The sequence below is a fragment of the Acartia tonsa genome, chromosome 14 (assembly GCF_053477335.1).
Source record: "Acartia tonsa isolate MP-2025a chromosome 14, ASM5347733v1, whole genome shotgun sequence".
Taxonomy (NCBI): domain Eukaryota; kingdom Metazoa; phylum Arthropoda; class Copepoda; order Calanoida; family Acartiidae; genus Acartia; species Acartia tonsa.
In genome coordinates, this window is record NC_137273.1 from 26,715,444 (window position 1) to 26,732,586 (window position 17,143).

The following is a 17,143-nucleotide window of genomic DNA, read 5'->3' on the forward strand; positions in this document are numbered from 1 at the left end:
GAAAATACTCCTGTATTTAATTTTGTGAACCAATTGATATGTTATTAAACATAGAAACACCATGCAATGGATTTATGAAATAAATATAACATTTTTAAGACAAATATATGAATCCATTTATGTATAATCACCTGCTCCAGAATTTTCTCTAATAAAATTAAACTTCCAGCTGGCTAATATAACAATACCCCCCCCCCCGCTTCACCTACTGACCAATAAATAAGCAACCGAAATTTATGACAAATTAATCTTATCTGTAGATTAAAATTATTGGTTGAAAAGTTTACACAATACTAGTTTGGTACTAACCAACCAATTAAATTTCTATAAAAGCATCCAATATTTTTAAGTCAACGAATATTATTTATAAATACAATGTCTTCTCCTTCCCTCAAAAATACATAAAGGAACACCAATCTGACTTATAGAGTAGCGCTGCTACAAATAACATCACACATTTTAATATTAAAATATTTATTACTTAAAAATAAATAGAAAATTTTTAAATCCATTTTAAAAGTGACATAGTTAATTCATCGAAGCTTTTCCATGGCGTTTATGTCCAAAATCAATTGAAGTCAGTTGTGAAGGGAGTTAACGAGGACAGGTTGTACCAACCATGTTGCTCTGAAAAATAAATAATTATTATATGGTTATTTCTCGCATCGTATTATAAACGGCTTTCCGCTGATATAGAATTTACAATTATAAGATTAAAACCAGTTTTTTACCGGCTAAAAAAACTGGTTTTAATCTTATAATTTTACATTATTATATTCCTAGAAAGCTGGATATAATACGATGCTAGACATAGTTTTTTCATATGGATGAGAACCGGTTCCAATCCACCAGATTCGAATGAATACGAGAAAATACTTTTATTGCTCTTTAGTGAGCACTGCTAATATATATTAACCCTGGAGAGCTTTTCTAACCCTCACTTTACCTAACCTGACTTAATGTAACAATACACTTTTTAAAACATTACATTAACATGTAATGTTAGATTAAAAAACAAGCATTCATGGCTTCTAGGAATTCTTTTTACTTTATCAGTAGAGGGGATCTGGTATAAAACTGTAAGATTCAGAATCGAACCTAACACCCTCCAACAACCAACTGTACCTTGATCCAATCAAGTTGATGAGTTACTCTAGCATACACTCCTGGAGCATCAGCCTAAATTAATCAAATCTTGATTGGTTGGTTTTCACTAGCAGTGTCCAAACTTTTCAACAAACTATTTAAATCTTCAGAGGGGTATTTTGGATTATTTAATTTTGGAATATACATGAATTTATCAAATTATCATTCTTTGTTTATCAAGATTTAAATTTTGAAGGAATCGGGATAAAATAAAATAATAATTTATGTTTAGTTAAGTGGTAAAAAAAACAAAAAGACCTACATAAAACGTATTTCTAAGATTCAAACTTTTCAACCATAATGTAGAACCCTCCCCATAAAAAGTATGCTTATCTTTTACCTGAGCGCATCCGTATCCCCAAGATACAACACCTGAAATAAATCAATAATTCAAAATTGATGGAAAAAATATGTCACATCTGAAAATATATTGACCATATTGGTCAAAAAAATAATTTAATTATCATATTTTTTACAAGATGCCATTTGGTAAAACACTACTGGCATACATGCAATGTGGACACAACCAATGGACACTTGAATCACCCTGTATGAATCCTACCTGTAATGATTTAGTTAGATTCTGTGGACACTACCAGAGGAGACTAGAATAACCCTGTGTGTACCCTACCTGTAATGATTTAGTTAGATCCGGTGGACACTACCAGAGGACAATAGAATCACCCTGTATGTATCCTACCTGTAATGATAGTTAGATCCCGTGTACACTACCAGTGGACACTGGAATCACCCTATATGTATCCTACCTGTAATGATATAGTTAGATCCTGTGGACACTACCAGAAGACACTAGAATTACCCTGTATGTAGTTGGATCCTGTGGACACAACAAATGGACACTAAATCACCCTGTATGTATCATACCTGTAATGATATAGTTAGATCCAGTGGACACTACCAGAGGACACTAGAATCACCCTGTATGTATCATACCTGTAATGATATAGTTAGATCCTGTGGACACTACCAGATGACACTAAAATCACCCTGTGTGTATCCTTCCTGCAATGATATAGTTAGATCCTGTGGACACTACCAGAGGAAACTAGAATTACCCTGTATGTATCCTACCTGTAATGATATAGTTAGATCCTGTGGACACTACCAGAAGACACTAGAATTACCCTGTATGTATCCTACCTGCAATGATATAGTTGGATCCTGTGGACACAACCAATGGACCGCCAGAATCACCCTGGCAGGAATCTGTGTTGGGGTTGGAGGCACACATCATTCTAGGTTAACAATTAATATCAAGAATTTTCTCTGATAAAAGTTTTTTTTTAATTTGCAACTATGTTAGAAATATAATTGAAAAACAAATTTATATAGAAAGGATGAATGAAAAAATGAATTCTGAAATGACAAATAGACAGAGCTAATTAAAGAGCAGATAAAGGGGTTATAAAAAAACATAAATAGGTCATGAACAACAAATTGACTAAGTAAGTTATAGAGAACCTGGAAGTGAGGTCAGTACAAGCATAAGCCTTGCCAAAGGAGCAGCAGGCACTGTTAGCCATGGTATTTACCTGAAAATAATAAAATTTTTCTTTGTTCAGCAGATTTTTAAGGGTGTTTTTTTGTGCTATGATATATAAAGTAATGGGTGCGATTTCTCTTGAGAGGGAGGTGGTACCCTCCCTCAAACTTGTTATCAACTTTCTCAGGACCTATGCGAAGCTACCCTGTAAAGGAAAAACCTGATCAGTTCAGCGGGTAGCGTGATTCTTCGGTACAAACATACAGTAAGACATCCTGTTACTTTATCATAAGGATATAATTTTTTTAGTTTAGATGAAAAACTCACAGTGGTTTCTTGTAGAACTGTAGGTTGGCTACCTCCAGAGCTGAGGGTACCCCAACCAGAAACAACAGCAGCTTTGTACTCATACTCAGTACCTTAACACATTATTATAATGAGCTAGTTTGCATCAGTTCTCAAAATACCTAGTGAAAGGTTAGGTTATAGTTTGGTAACTTAAACTTTATAATAGAAATAAGACACATGGTTTAGGGGGAAGGGGCTTATTTAAGATTTGGTGGTGCATAAATTAAGAATATGTGAGGCATCTCTAATTATTAAAGATAATTTTTAAAGGAAATTTTAATTTCTTATTTCTTGCATTGCATTGCTACAAATGTATTTTTTTTCATAAATACACTTGACATTTTCCAGATATATTGCAAAGAATAGGGAAATCAAATGGATAAAATTATTGACTTTTTAATGCCTCAATAATTGTTTTTTTACCTGCACCAGCAGTACCAGGCAGACAGGCAGGGGAAACATCCTAAACAAGATAAAATACAAATGATATCACCCCTAGCTCCTACGGGTTGTTCCCTCCAAAAAAAACCTCATTAAACTAAAAGCCTTAAGTTTTTTCTCATTTATTGATTTATTCTTTGTCTTTGCAGTACTTTGTTATTTATTCCCTAACAAGATTCAAATATACTGAGCTGGATCTTTAAATCATTTTAGTGGTGAGCCAGAAATGAAATGCTGCTTTGTGATTGGCTGAAATTCGGCTCACCCCGATCTGGCTCACCACTAAAATGATTTAAAGATCCAGCTCTGGGCACAAATGTTATAATTAAAAGATTTACCTTGGCCCACACCATATCATTACAGAGGGTGAGAGTAGCATAATCATAATCAGTGGTGCTGAAATCATTAAGGATTTTTCAATAAACTTTCTGTCATACAAGTTTCTATTTCTTTTTATTTTTGCTACAAAATATAGGAATGGCAGACAAATTAATAACAATCTTTTTTGAAAAGGGGTAGTTTCACGAAATGCATTTGAACTTAATTTAGTGAACCGCATATTTTTTGCTAGTTAATGGGTTAAACTATATTTATATGGCATATATTTGAAAGTATTTCAATTTTCTACCCCGTAGTTTTGAAAATCGTCTGTTTGTGATAAATGCAATTTAAAAAGACGATTTTCAAGTCTTGATATTTTAAAAACTACATGGTAGAAAATTGAAATTCTTTCAACTATATGCCATATAAATGTAGTTTAACCAATTAACCAGGAAAAAATATTCGGTTCACTAAATTAAGTTCAAATTCATTTCGTGAAACTACTCCTTTAAATGAATCTTCTAAGCCTCTTTTATATTATGTGGCTACAAAATGTTTCCTTTTAAAATGTATCCAAGTTGAAAAGATTAGTATATATTAAAATTAGCTTATTTTATGAATATTTTTATGTGTACATTTTGTTAATTTAAGCTACGTTGTAAAGGAAAACCATATCGGTTTGGTTCAGTATAGACAGACAGACAAAATATAAAAAGTTTAATTTAAGGCTACTTCAAATTATTTCTTTGTGTTCAAATTTTAAAGTGATCCTGCTACCATTATTAGTCAAAATCTGTAAATCCTAATTTCCTGGAGTCATAGTTAGGATGTTCATTCTTGGCACAAACTCTGATGTATTGCTCACCATCAGCCTTGGTCAGATCATGTTCACCTACCTAGATTAATAATTAGATAGCTCAATAGGACAATTGGATTGATGGACATATTGATATTGATAGACAAATTGATAGATGAACTGATCGATGGATTGTTTGATAGTTGAGCAGTTAGATACTTGGATTGATGGACATATTGCTAAAAAATATGGATTAATAGATTCATGCATCAAAAGACTTTATCAATGGATAGATTGACAGATGTAATGAAAACTGATTAATAGATTTATTTATAGGTGGACAGATAAATGTATGGATTTATAGAAAAATTGGAAGGATTATCAATGGATTGATAGATGTAAACAGATTGACAAGACAGATTAATATTCTGATTGATTGATAGACATATTAGTATACAGATTGACAAATGGACTGATCGATAAACAGATCAATGGACAGATGAATAGATGAATTAGCAAAGTAACAGTAGACAGATTGACAATTCAGTAAAAATAACTATAGTTCAGTAAACAGTCTTATTGAAAGACTTCATGGTAGTTAGTTTGATCAAAAAAGATCAATATACACATTGATAGATGAATTGATCTAAATTTGAAATGAAACGTACCACAACATACATGTCAGTGGCAGTAGTACCTTTTGTGCAATGGGCAGCAGTCAGAATAGTCTAGATAATCATAAGATTAATTAATAGTTTGTGGAGTTGATATAACTCGAAACTCAATGTGTGATGAAGGTAGGACTTATCTGTTATATATTACTAGCGGCTACATCCCCTAGAAGCCTCTAGGTGCACTTGAGGAGGGTGGGAGTTGAGTTAGATAATCCATTTTTTTTTATATTTTTAAAAAAAATTGTTGTTTTAGTTATAAACCTTCCCAGGACCTATGATAAGTTACCCTGTAAAAGAGAACCATATCGGTTCAGTACAGAAAGACAAAGAGACAGATATCATGTTTTTTTATTATAGAGATAGGCTAGCCTAGATGTTAGTATTTGGCCAAAAAGAGTTAATACACGATTGTAAAATTTAGGAAATTTGCATGTACTTCATAGTATATGTATATAGTTATCAAGTATGGTGTAGAAGAAAAGAAAAAACTTAATAAAAAACTGACTCTGCTGCTGATGATGGTACCACCACAGTAGGGGGTTCTGCCAGGTCCAGAGACAATTCCAATCTAGATAGAGAAATAGATAAAGGTTCTTTTAGGTTACTTTTGGAGATATCTATATAAATGGATAGATCAATTGACATATAGATATATCAATTGATAGATGGATAGATCAATTGATAAATGGATAGATAAATTGATAAATGGATAGATAAATTGATAAATGGAGGGATAGATTTAGTTTACCTGCCATGGGTATTCATTTTCCTCAGTGGTGACTCCATTTACAATCCTGGTGGCTCTGTTTGCCTTACCACACTAAAAAAAAAATTTTCATTAAATGCCCAAATGCAAAAAATATTTGCAGCTGGAAAGAATAAACATATAGGAGAATTGAATAATTGCCTCAAAAAAATACAGAGGTTTTCCAGTTTTCTTTTAGAGATATATGAAAATATGTCAGAATTGTCAATGTAGTTTTCCTTAGTCCTTTTTTTGGATAATTTTTGTATTAATCTGGGGCAGGTGCTCCTGAAATCTTTTTTTCATACCTGACATCCAGTAGTGGTTGCAGGGGCGGGGGCAGAAGTAACAGGAGCTGAAGTTACAGGGGCTTCTGTGGGCTAAACATAATAATAGTTTATTATTAGCTATAAAACTTTCGTAAAAATATATCCACCTGTAGGTCTAACAAGAGTTTTACATGTATTTAATATGAAAATTTTATTGATATTTTATTGGCTACGCCCATAGAGGACATAACTCAATTTTAGTTCTAAAAAGAACTATCAGAAAGGTCATTTATTACTAAGGGCGAATTTTTAAGGTGTAATACACCTACCCAAGACCCATGAGACGCTACATTCTAAAAGAAAAACCATATCAGTTCAGCGGTTACAAGACACATGCTTACAAATATACATACATACATACATCCTTTTACCTTTATCTAAGGATTATTTTGTTTGATTTAGTAGTCGCTTTCTTTAAAAATATCTGACAATATTTAAAATCATTAGAATAATTCATAATAAACTTACAGGGGGCACCACATTACAGCCAAGGCTGCTGTTGATCAACCCAACCTAAACAAATATAATCAGAAAGTGTTTACACGCAAAACATGTTCTATATATAAAGCTTAGAATCCCTCATACAGTCTTTCTGTAATGCTTAACTTGTCTGTCCGACAGTCTGTACTTCTGTCCGAAGAATTAGTATAAAGAAAGATTTGTTGTAAAGATTCTTAATTAAAATTACAAAAGAACAGACAGATGGAAGACAGACAGACAAACCAAATATAAGATAAGCGCATCTAATAAAAAATTAATGTAATAGGCAAAGGGTAGTTTTTTTCTATACATTATCCCCTCAGGGCCTAAACCTGCGAGCCCTAAAGCTTTTTAAATGTTAGTATGATTAAACCCATTTTTTTTTAAAATACACAATTCAAAGACATAACATATTTCGATTTTTGCAATCATTTTCAATTAATTTTGTCTCTTATAGAAGTGAATCAAGCTTACCTGACCTAAATAAACACCCTTATTTTCAATTTATTTACAAATAATATTGGGGGGGAGGGGGGTTGTCAGTGCTCCCAAATTTGTATAAAAGCAAAAAAATTTTAATGACGTGCATAAATAATAATAAATATAATAAATGTAATTTTGCACATCTGTCAACTTATAAAAGATTCAATTATAAATTAAAATTGATTTTTTGCTGGAAATTTGATAGAGTTTATCATACAATTAAAACTGTACATATTTTAGTAGCAAAGCTACTTTATAATTTAAAATGTCCATCTGTTTCTTATTTTCAAACATTTCTTGGGGAATTCTGGGCTGTTTATTTAAGTGTTTAAGATAGACGGCTTATTTGTTTTGGTAAAAATGTTCTGACGGACATAGCAATTTTGTACGAAATTTTTTTCCTTATCTTAAATGTATGTTAATTTAATGAAGTTTTAAAAAATTAAATTAAAATCTAATTAGGAAAAAACACCTCCCCCCTCCCCATTAATAAATTAAATTAACTTTTCCAAAGCAATATGTTAAATCTTGCCTTAATTGCATACAAATTTAGTTATAGTATAGCTGGAACAAGGAAGACAACATCTATCATGTATGTAAATGTGGCTATAAAATCATAAATAGACATCTGAAAATCCCATTTCCCCCATAGCATTACTAACTGTCGAACATACAAAGTAATTTATAGAGTAGCTTTGTTAATAAAACAAGGATGACAACATCAATAAGTAGGGAAATTCATGGATGGGAATACGGTTGTTTTCTTAAAATGACAGGAAATTCAATTTTTATATCCTTAACTTAAAAAATTTTCAAAAACGAACTATAAACATAATTAATGGAAAAATAAGAAAAATATTAAAAATAGCCCAAAACCTGCAAAAAGGCAGTTTGAGTGTCATGGTTGTTTTCTTTAAACGACAGGAAATTAAATTTTGATATCTATATTCTATAACTGAAAAAATTTTGGAAATCAGACCATAAACACCAAAGATATTGAGAAAAATGTGAAAAATACAAAAATAGCCTAAAACCTGTTAAAAGGTAGTCTGACCGTCATAGTTGTTTACTTACGACAGGAAATTTAATTTTATCTCTAAAACTGAAAAAATTTGGAAATCGGACCATAAACACCAAAGATATGGGAAAAAAATGTGAAAAATACAAAATTAGCCTAAAACCTGCTAAAAAGCGCTCCGACCGCCATTGATGTTTTATAGTTAATTGTGCTCCTTATTAATATGAGTGTTGTCAAAAAATTTCAGCATTCTATCTTTTATAGGAGCTGAGTAAATCCCATTTCCCCCATAGCGTTACGGACTGACGGAGTGACTGACTGACGGACAAAGTGAATTATAGAGTAGCTTCGCTACTAAAAAGGAACTTACTGCTAGTAAAGCTTGAAGAAGCATTTTTCAACTCTTTTTGTCATACAAATCTTATTACTTTTATATTGTAAAAAATTGTTACAGGTGTTAAGTTTTTTTGTGATAAGGTTTTCGGTGATTTATTATTTCTCTTGTGATTGACTTTAAAGTTTCTAGCTTGCATTTATTTAATAACTAACCTTGAACCCATGACCTAACTAAACCTGCAGGCAAAACTACCCCCCCCCCCCCCCCATTCATTACTTCGTACGAGATTTTGGCTTTTAGACCCTTATTCTCTATGTGATTAAATTAAAAGCATAATCGATAGGGTCTATTTTAAAATAAAAAATTGTTAAATAAAATTGTATAATATCTGATGCCACACTTCTATGGATACTGTCATCTCGAGGAATGACGTGCATGTAATAAATTCTTATGTATGTACATATATATATAAACTAGAGTTGGCTCGATATAATTATCTCCCTATTGGCTAGTTTTCTATATGCATATCTATTTCTCAATAAATCTATTTTCCTCACCCGGCATTACTATCTAAAAGAAAGTAAATATTTAATAATTTAAATGATTTTAAAAAGAATTTTTAAATTATATTTTTTCCTTTACATTACCATCACCAAAGGGTTAATGATGATGATTACAATTTTAGTTTAATATTTGACCACACAAAATGTCGCCACAATCGAATTCTTTTAAAACAGAGTTTTCTTAAATTTATTATATTATAAATTTAAATTTTCTTTTTTATGATTAGAAATTAAGTACATCAATATAAGGTAAATAGCAACATGAAATTAAAAAAATGAATTTATTTTTAATAAAGTAAAATAATGGGTCTTATCGCTCTGGGCAATGAGAGTTTATTATGGATTATTGGAGCACTATGAGTTTTAATCATATATTCCTTGGAAAACTTGAGCTCGTTTATAGACATTTATTTCCTATATAGATCTGACATGGATCTTGAAGCAATTAAGCAGGCCGTTTTGTACATGTTAAAAATTGGAAGATTTCATTAAATAAAAGTTATCGCAAATATACTTAGTAAATAAGTAGCTATATCGTAGAGATGGCAATCCATCAAATTTTTGGCCCGGATTCAGATTCTTACTTATATCCGTCAAAAAAAGGCGGATTCCCGCGGATTCTGGATTCTTATTTTTGGCGGATTCCGGATTCGGATTCTAGCAATATTTTAAAAGGCTTTTTAAATTTTTTTTATAAATAAGTGCTACATATGTCCTAAAAATTAATGTTCTTGGTGTTCTCTATAATTCACTTCCGATAATCGAACCAGATTTTAAAAGATACTATATATAATGATGATAATCTTTGCCTTCAAAAAGCGGGAGTTAAAAGAAAAAACTCAAGACGCTAGTAAAAAACGGATTCCGGATTCGGATTCCAAAATTGACCAAAAAATTGGTCGGATTCCGGATTCGGATTGCCAACCCTAATCTCTAGCATGTAGGGGCTTTGGACGAAGGAAGGGTGAAGTTAATCCCTGCATGGCTTGCGGTGTCCTAATCCTGAAGGGCCTGTAACTGCTGTGTCCTAACCCAAACAACAAACAAATGAAAAACTAATGCTCCTAAAGAAGTTCTTTAGGGAAACAAGCCCCCCAAATTATTTAATGCCCTTTTTAATACAAAAATAAAGATTAATTTTTTAACCTTTTTTGTAATTTTTTGTAAGGTGTAAATATTTTTATTAGCGAAGCTACTCTGTAATGCAATATGTCTTTCCGTTCGACCGTCATTCAGAAAAGCAATTTTCGCAGAAGGTTGAAACTAATTGTCAATATTTCCATCATTAACTATCCATTAATTATCCATGGCGGTAGGAATGCATTTAGCAGGTTGTTGCCTATTTTAACATATTTTTTATTTATAAAAATGTTGTGGATAATAATATTAAAAGGGATAGTTGCATGAAGTGCATTTGAGAAAAAAAAAATATTTAAAGCAAAAGTTATAAATATACGACAAAACATTTTTAATTTTGTATTACAATAAATAACAAGCAATAAGACATCACTGAATAAGTCACCATGCTATCGCTCCATCATTTATTCCCTCGGGCAAAAAATATACAAAAAACTGGATAGGAATACCCCATTTTTTTTTGTTTCAACAAATGCTCTTTAAATCTTCTTTTTAACTATGTTTTTTTAGCATCACCACTTATGGATAATATCATCTTAGTTTTATTAATTTTGCATTCTTGTTTGACGTGGCAAAATTTTATTAGCTGAAATATTTATAGATTATCGAGTTAGCATTTTGTACCTTTGATCTCCATGGATTAAGGATATGTCGCGACAAATAAATATCATACTACATGAATCGTAGTTTCTGGTGGAGCTAGAAGTCTGAGGTTTTCTGTTAAAAAATTATTACTCTAACAAACTAATAATTATTTTTGACATCCCTAATTCCTTTATTCAGCAACCTTTATAATACCCAGACTTATCCAGGAAAAGATTATGGAAAGTCAACAACAAAAAAACATCCTAAAACTATCCTAAACAAACAACCCCAGACTATCGATTGCTAAAGTAGTTATCAAAATCTTAAACATCCATAAGTTGCGAAGAACAAAAAAAATTTCTTTCCGTGATCTGGATAAATATTTTTTCCCTGTGCCTGAATGACCAGGACAGCTGGGTTACTGTGCCTGCAAAGAGGGTAATATTTTTAAAAATCCAGAAATCTTTTTTCCTTAAAAAGTAAAAACTCAAATAAATCCAATAGTTGTTTGCACCTTGATGTATTACCATAGCTAGATTTAACAAAAACGTATGCACAAGTGTAAATATGACATATTAAAGGATATTTAGGCTGAATAGATTCAAAGAAAAAAAAAGATGCACAAAGTAAAATAAATAAAGGCTGTATTAAGTCGTAGATACATATAAATATAAAAAAAAACATTCTTGTCATTCCTTTGTCATTGGGGGAAGGGAGGGGGCAAGCTAACACCCCCTTTTTTTCTCAGCTTCTATACTAAAAAAACACTTAAAGGCTAAATAAAGTAAAATAAGTTGGACTAAATATTTTAAAACAAGATGTTAGTGTTACTGTAGCGGACAGTCCTATAATTTAGAAGGGCTGCGCTCATTCTTATGACCATAAAACAACTCAATCAAATTATTCAATCTTTGTCATCCTTGTTTGCATTCATAAGGAAAAAGGATAAGAGGATGAATACTCACCCCAATTTCATTGTAAAATATTACTTCCCCCCTACTAAAATAATTTGTCTGCTAATTATCTCAACCGTCCGCGGCTTTTTGCATCTTAATCATAACCTATTCTATATATGTAAAAAAAAATAAAAAAAAATTTATCTTATTAATTATTATTATTTTTCTGTAATTTATTATGTTTTAAAAAAATTTAAGAAAATATTTAAAATACAATTTGATTTAGAATCTTAAAAAACAAACAGCCGCGGACGGTCTTAGTGCAGCAGAAAAGTATGTTTCGCCTAGTTTAAAAATAGGAGGGTTCACCTTTTATGATCAAAAATTTATTTTTTTTCAAATTAGCCTAAATGTAATATTTAAATCTAATTAACATGATAAAACTTTTAAATGTTTACTAATAAAAAATGAATAGTTTAGCTCTCAGCCACCAGGTTCGCTAGTTGTCTACTTCAAAGACATACATTAAAACTAAGGCTAAATATTAAATAAAAAATTTCATAACTGAATAATCTAAATAAGTGAATAATCTGTAATGCTATCTATGTTCTTTCTCAGACAATACTCGTTTTTACAATATTTTTAACATTTTCAAGTGATGTTATTTACCCCTCAGGGTTTGGCCCTTTAGTGACAAAAATCCAAAACAAGAAAAATACAGGCAAAATAAAAATTGATGAACGCTTTGATATTCTAGTTCTATATCCAAAGCTAGATGGCACTGAAAAACTGATTATTATAATTTACAATCAAATGTTCATATTAAATTTGTAAAAACGTTTATTTATTAAAAAATATAAGTTAGATAGACTGCAATATAAATCTTATAAGCTGATAATGAGTGTTATGATTAAAGTCAGTAGCAAAGTCATGAAAAATTAATAATGATAATTTTATATTCTTTCATTAGGTTTCATCAGAATGGATGATAATTCAAAATATTTCTATATCATCCCTTAAAAATTAGATTTATGCTTCAAACAGCAACTATTATTGTCTTGAAATTATATTTAATTTTAAGATATTCCCATTTTGAAAAGTGGTGGAATAACATTTAAAATTCAGCGCGGCAATTGCTCAATATAGGCCTCTAGGCCCACTGCCTATTTTAGTCCTTCAAATACCTCGATTTCTCTCTTTTATTATTTTCTCTATGTTTGCATTAAATCTATTGAGTAAGTTGAAAAAGCAACGCCGATTATGCAGGGGGAAGGGATATTGACATTACACTGGTACCCAAAGTTGCACAACCATGTTATCATATTTATTGCCTAAAAATTTTTTTTTTGAATTTTTATTGGTTAGTCCAAACTTTTCAACTAATAATTTTAACATACAGAAAGTAATGTTTCGGAGCCAGGGCCGTGTAGCCGCAATATTTTTGCCGGAGCCATAATTTTCGTTAAAAAACACCTCTGCCTCCGGACTAGATAAATAAAGAGTTTTTTTTATAAATTATAATTTGGTAACTCTGTTTTGTCATGTGCCCTTTAAGTTTTTCAAGTCCATTTTAATCAAAAATTAAACTTTTAAAACCTTCAAAATTAAAAAATTTAAAAAATTATTTTTTTATGGGGGAAAAATATGTCGAGTGTTTCTTGATTTTAGGTCGGAGCCGCACCAAAATCAAACGGATCCGAAACACTGACAGAAAGGATAGTTTTGTTAATACATATAATTTAATTTATTGTCATTTGTACTATCCCTAAAGATCCCTGCGATTATGTTGTTAAAATATTAACAACAATAGTACGAGAGTAGTAAACGTATTATAGCATTGGGATAGGACAATGGGAAAATGTATTTTTGTATACTAAAATATTGTTTAGGACAAAGGAATAAAAAGCCTGTCCAGAATAAAGCTTGGGTCAGATACACATTTTGTCTGATACTATACCGGATAGCCAGCAAAAAAAAGTATTGAAGTTGAAAAAAAGGTTAAAAATTTATTAACGACTACTTCTAAGCAATTAATCTAATTTAATATTACTAGAATTTAAGAATTTAATTAGGGATTTTTATATCGCTGAATATCCAGCCCAATCCAAATTATCAGTACAAGAAGTTATTTGAAATTTCAAAATCTAAAACCTATTTTCTCGTGTTCATTCGAATCCGGTGGATAGGAACCGGTTCTCATCCATACGAAAAAAACTATGTCTAGCATCGTATTATATCCAGCTTTCTACGAATATAAGAATGTACAATCATAAGAATAAAACCAGTTTTTTTAGCCAGTGCCTTCGGCACCACGGGGCTAAAAAAACTAGTTTTAATCTCATAATTGTACATTCTATATCCACGGAAAGCCGTTTATAATACGATGCGAGAAATAACTATTCTCGTATTCATTCGAATCCGGTGGATAGGAACCGGTTCTCATCCATACGAAAAAACTATGTCTAGCATCGGATTATATCCAGTTTTGTAAGAATATAGAAATGTACAATCATAGGACTAAAACAATTTTTTTTTATAATTGTACATTCTATATTCGCGGAAAGCAGTTTATAATACGATACGATACGAACATTTTTAATATATTTAAGACAGGTGAAAAAATGTGGATGATCATGTCCAATAAAAGCAAATGATAAACATAAAAAAAAACATTTTATTTTATCATATTACACTAATTAATAGTTTATTTTTTAAATAATTTTCTTGTATTCCTGAAATACTTTATCCCTGACCTATTTCTTTATCCCTGAAATATTACCTTAGTCCTTTATCCCTGAAAAATTTTACCTTTTCCTACATCCCTGACGTATACATACCTACCCAGCCGACAAATTTGCGAAATTTTCGCCAACTTTCGCAATTAAATTGCGAAAAAATGGCGAATTCGCGAAATATTTGCGATTATATGTTGCGAAAATTAGCGAAAGTTTGCAAAATCGCATATTTTGCGAAACCTTGCGAAATCGCGAATAAACATGCAAAAAAAAATTAGCGAAAATGTGCGAAAACGCTTTTTTTGGCGAATTTTTTTGGGTTGCTAAAATATACAAAATCGCAAAAAAAAAGCTGAGATAAAAGTTGCAAATTCGAAATAAATCTTAAAATGTGCTAAAACTTGCTAATTCACTTAAAATGAAAACTTGCAAATTACCTATCTTGCTAATAATTGCTAATGATTGCAATTTAGCACTAATTAGATTTATTCCCAATCTTGCTAATTAGCAAGTTTTAGAAAATTTTGAGATATAGTGCGATTTTGCAACTTTTATCTTAGCTTTATAAGTGCAATTTTGCATATTTTCGAAATTTTTTTAAAGTTTTCAATCTTGCTAATTAGCAAGTTTAGTAAATGAGATTTAGTGCGATTTTGCATATTTTCGCCAAATTTTTAAAAATTTTCAATCTTCCTAATTAGCAAGTTTAGAATATGAGATTTAGTGCAATTTTGCATATTGTTGCAAATTTTTTAAAATTTTCAATCTTGCTAATTAGCAAGTTTAGCATATGAGATTTAGAACGATTTTGCATATTTTCGCCAATTTTTGAAAATTTTCAATCTCGCTAATTAGCAAGTTTAGCATATGAGATTTAGTGCGATTTTGCATATTTTTGCCATTTTTTTAAAAATTTTCAATCTTGCTAATTAGCAAGTTTAGTAAATGAGATCTAGTGCGATTTTGCATATTTTTGCCAAATTTTTAAAATTTTCAATCTTCCTAATTAGCAAGTTTAGCATATGAGATTTAGAGCGATTTTGCATATTTTTGCAAATTTTTTTAAATTTTCAATCTTGCTAATTAGCAAGTTTAGCATATAAGATTTAGTGCGATTTTGCATATTTTCGCCAATTTTCTTCAATTTTCAATCTTGCTAATTAGCAAGTTTAGCAAATGAGATTTAGTGCAATTTTGCCTATTTTTGCCAATTTTTTAAAATTTCAATCTTGCTAATTAGCAAGTTTAGCATATGAGATATAGTGCGATTTTGCATATTTTTTTTAAAATTTAGAATTTTGCTAATTAAAAGTTTTACATATGAGATTTAGTGCGATTTTGCATATTTTAACCAATTTTTAAATTTTTTTTTAAATTTTCAATCTTGCTAATTAGCAAGTTTAGCAAATGAGATTTAGTGCGATTTTGCATATTTTTTTAAAATTTACAATTTTGCTAATTAAAAAGTTTAGCATATGAGATTTAGTGCGATTTTGCATATTTTCACCAATTTTTAAAAAAATTTTAAAATTTTCAATCTTGCTAATTAGCAAGTTTGGCAAATGAGATTTAGTGCAATTTTGCATATTTTTGCCAATTTTTTTAAGTTTTCAAACTTGCTAATTAGCAAGTTTAGCATATGCAAATTTAATATTTAATATAAATTTTGCATATTTTAACCAATTTTAAAATTTTTTTTTAAATTTTCAATCTTGCTAATTAGCAAGTTTAGCAAATGAGATTTAGTGCGATTTTGCATATTTTTTTTAAATTTACAATTTTGCTAAATAAAAATGTTTAGCATATGAGATTTAGTGCGATTTTGCATATTTTCACCAATTTTTAAAAATTTTTTTAAATTTTCAATCTTGCTAATTAGCAAGTTTGGCAAATGAGATTTAGTGCAATTTTGCATATTTTTGCCAATTTTTTTAAGTTTTCAAACTTGCTAATTAGCAAGTTTAGCATATGCAAATTTAATATTTAATATAAATTTTGCATATTTTTGCCAATTTAAAAAAATTTTCAATCTTGCTTATTAGCAAGTTTAGCATATGAGATTTAGTGCGATTTTGCATATTTTTTTAAATTTACAATTTTGCTAATTAATAGCATATGAGATTTAGTGCGATTTTGCATATTTTCACCAATTTTTAAAATTTTTTTTTAATTTTCAAGTTTGGCAAATGAGATTTAGTGCAATTTTGCATATTTTTGCCCATTTTTTAAAGTTTTCAAACTTGCTAATTAGCAAGTTTAGCATATGAGATTTAGTGCGATTTTGCATATTTTCGCCAATTTTTTTAATACCCAATTTTGCTAATTAGCAAGTTTAGCAAATAAGATTTAAAAATTAAATTCCCAATTTTCCTAATTAGCAAGTTTAGCATATAAGATTTAGTGCGATTTTGCATATTTTTGCAAATTATTAAAAATTTTCAATCTTGCTAATTAGCATGCATATACATATATTAAAAACGCCTAAAAAAATAAAGTTTTTTTTTAAAAGTAAGAGACACTTAGCGGCAAATATTTGAACTATATAAAGTAAAAATTTGTTTAACTCCATTTTAAATGTGCAATGGAAAAGACAATGGGAGGGAGG

General features: G+C 30.1%; 1 protein-coding gene across 1 annotated transcript; it reads right to left on the bottom strand.

Moving 5' to 3' along the window:
• Window positions 1–457: 457 nt before the first annotated feature.
• LOC145305710 (trypsin-1-like) lies at window positions 458–8,727 on the bottom strand. Its single transcript, XM_080147443.1, has 15 exons — window positions 8,656–8,727; window positions 6,773–6,817; window positions 6,284–6,355; window positions 5,979–6,050; window positions 5,736–5,798; window positions 5,225–5,284; window positions 4,571–4,656; window positions 3,778–3,835; window positions 3,422–3,461; window positions 2,978–3,069; window positions 2,629–2,699; window positions 2,308–2,402; window positions 1,487–1,518; window positions 1,126–1,179; window positions 458–627 (listed from the first exon to the last, which is right to left on the bottom strand). The coding sequence occupies exons 1-15, from the start codon at window positions 8,677–8,679 to the stop codon at window positions 595–597; spliced, it is 897 nt and encodes a 298-aa protein (XP_080003569.1). The 5' UTR covers window positions 8,680–8,727; the 3' UTR covers window positions 458–594.
• Window positions 8,728–17,143: the final 8,416 nt, after the last annotated feature.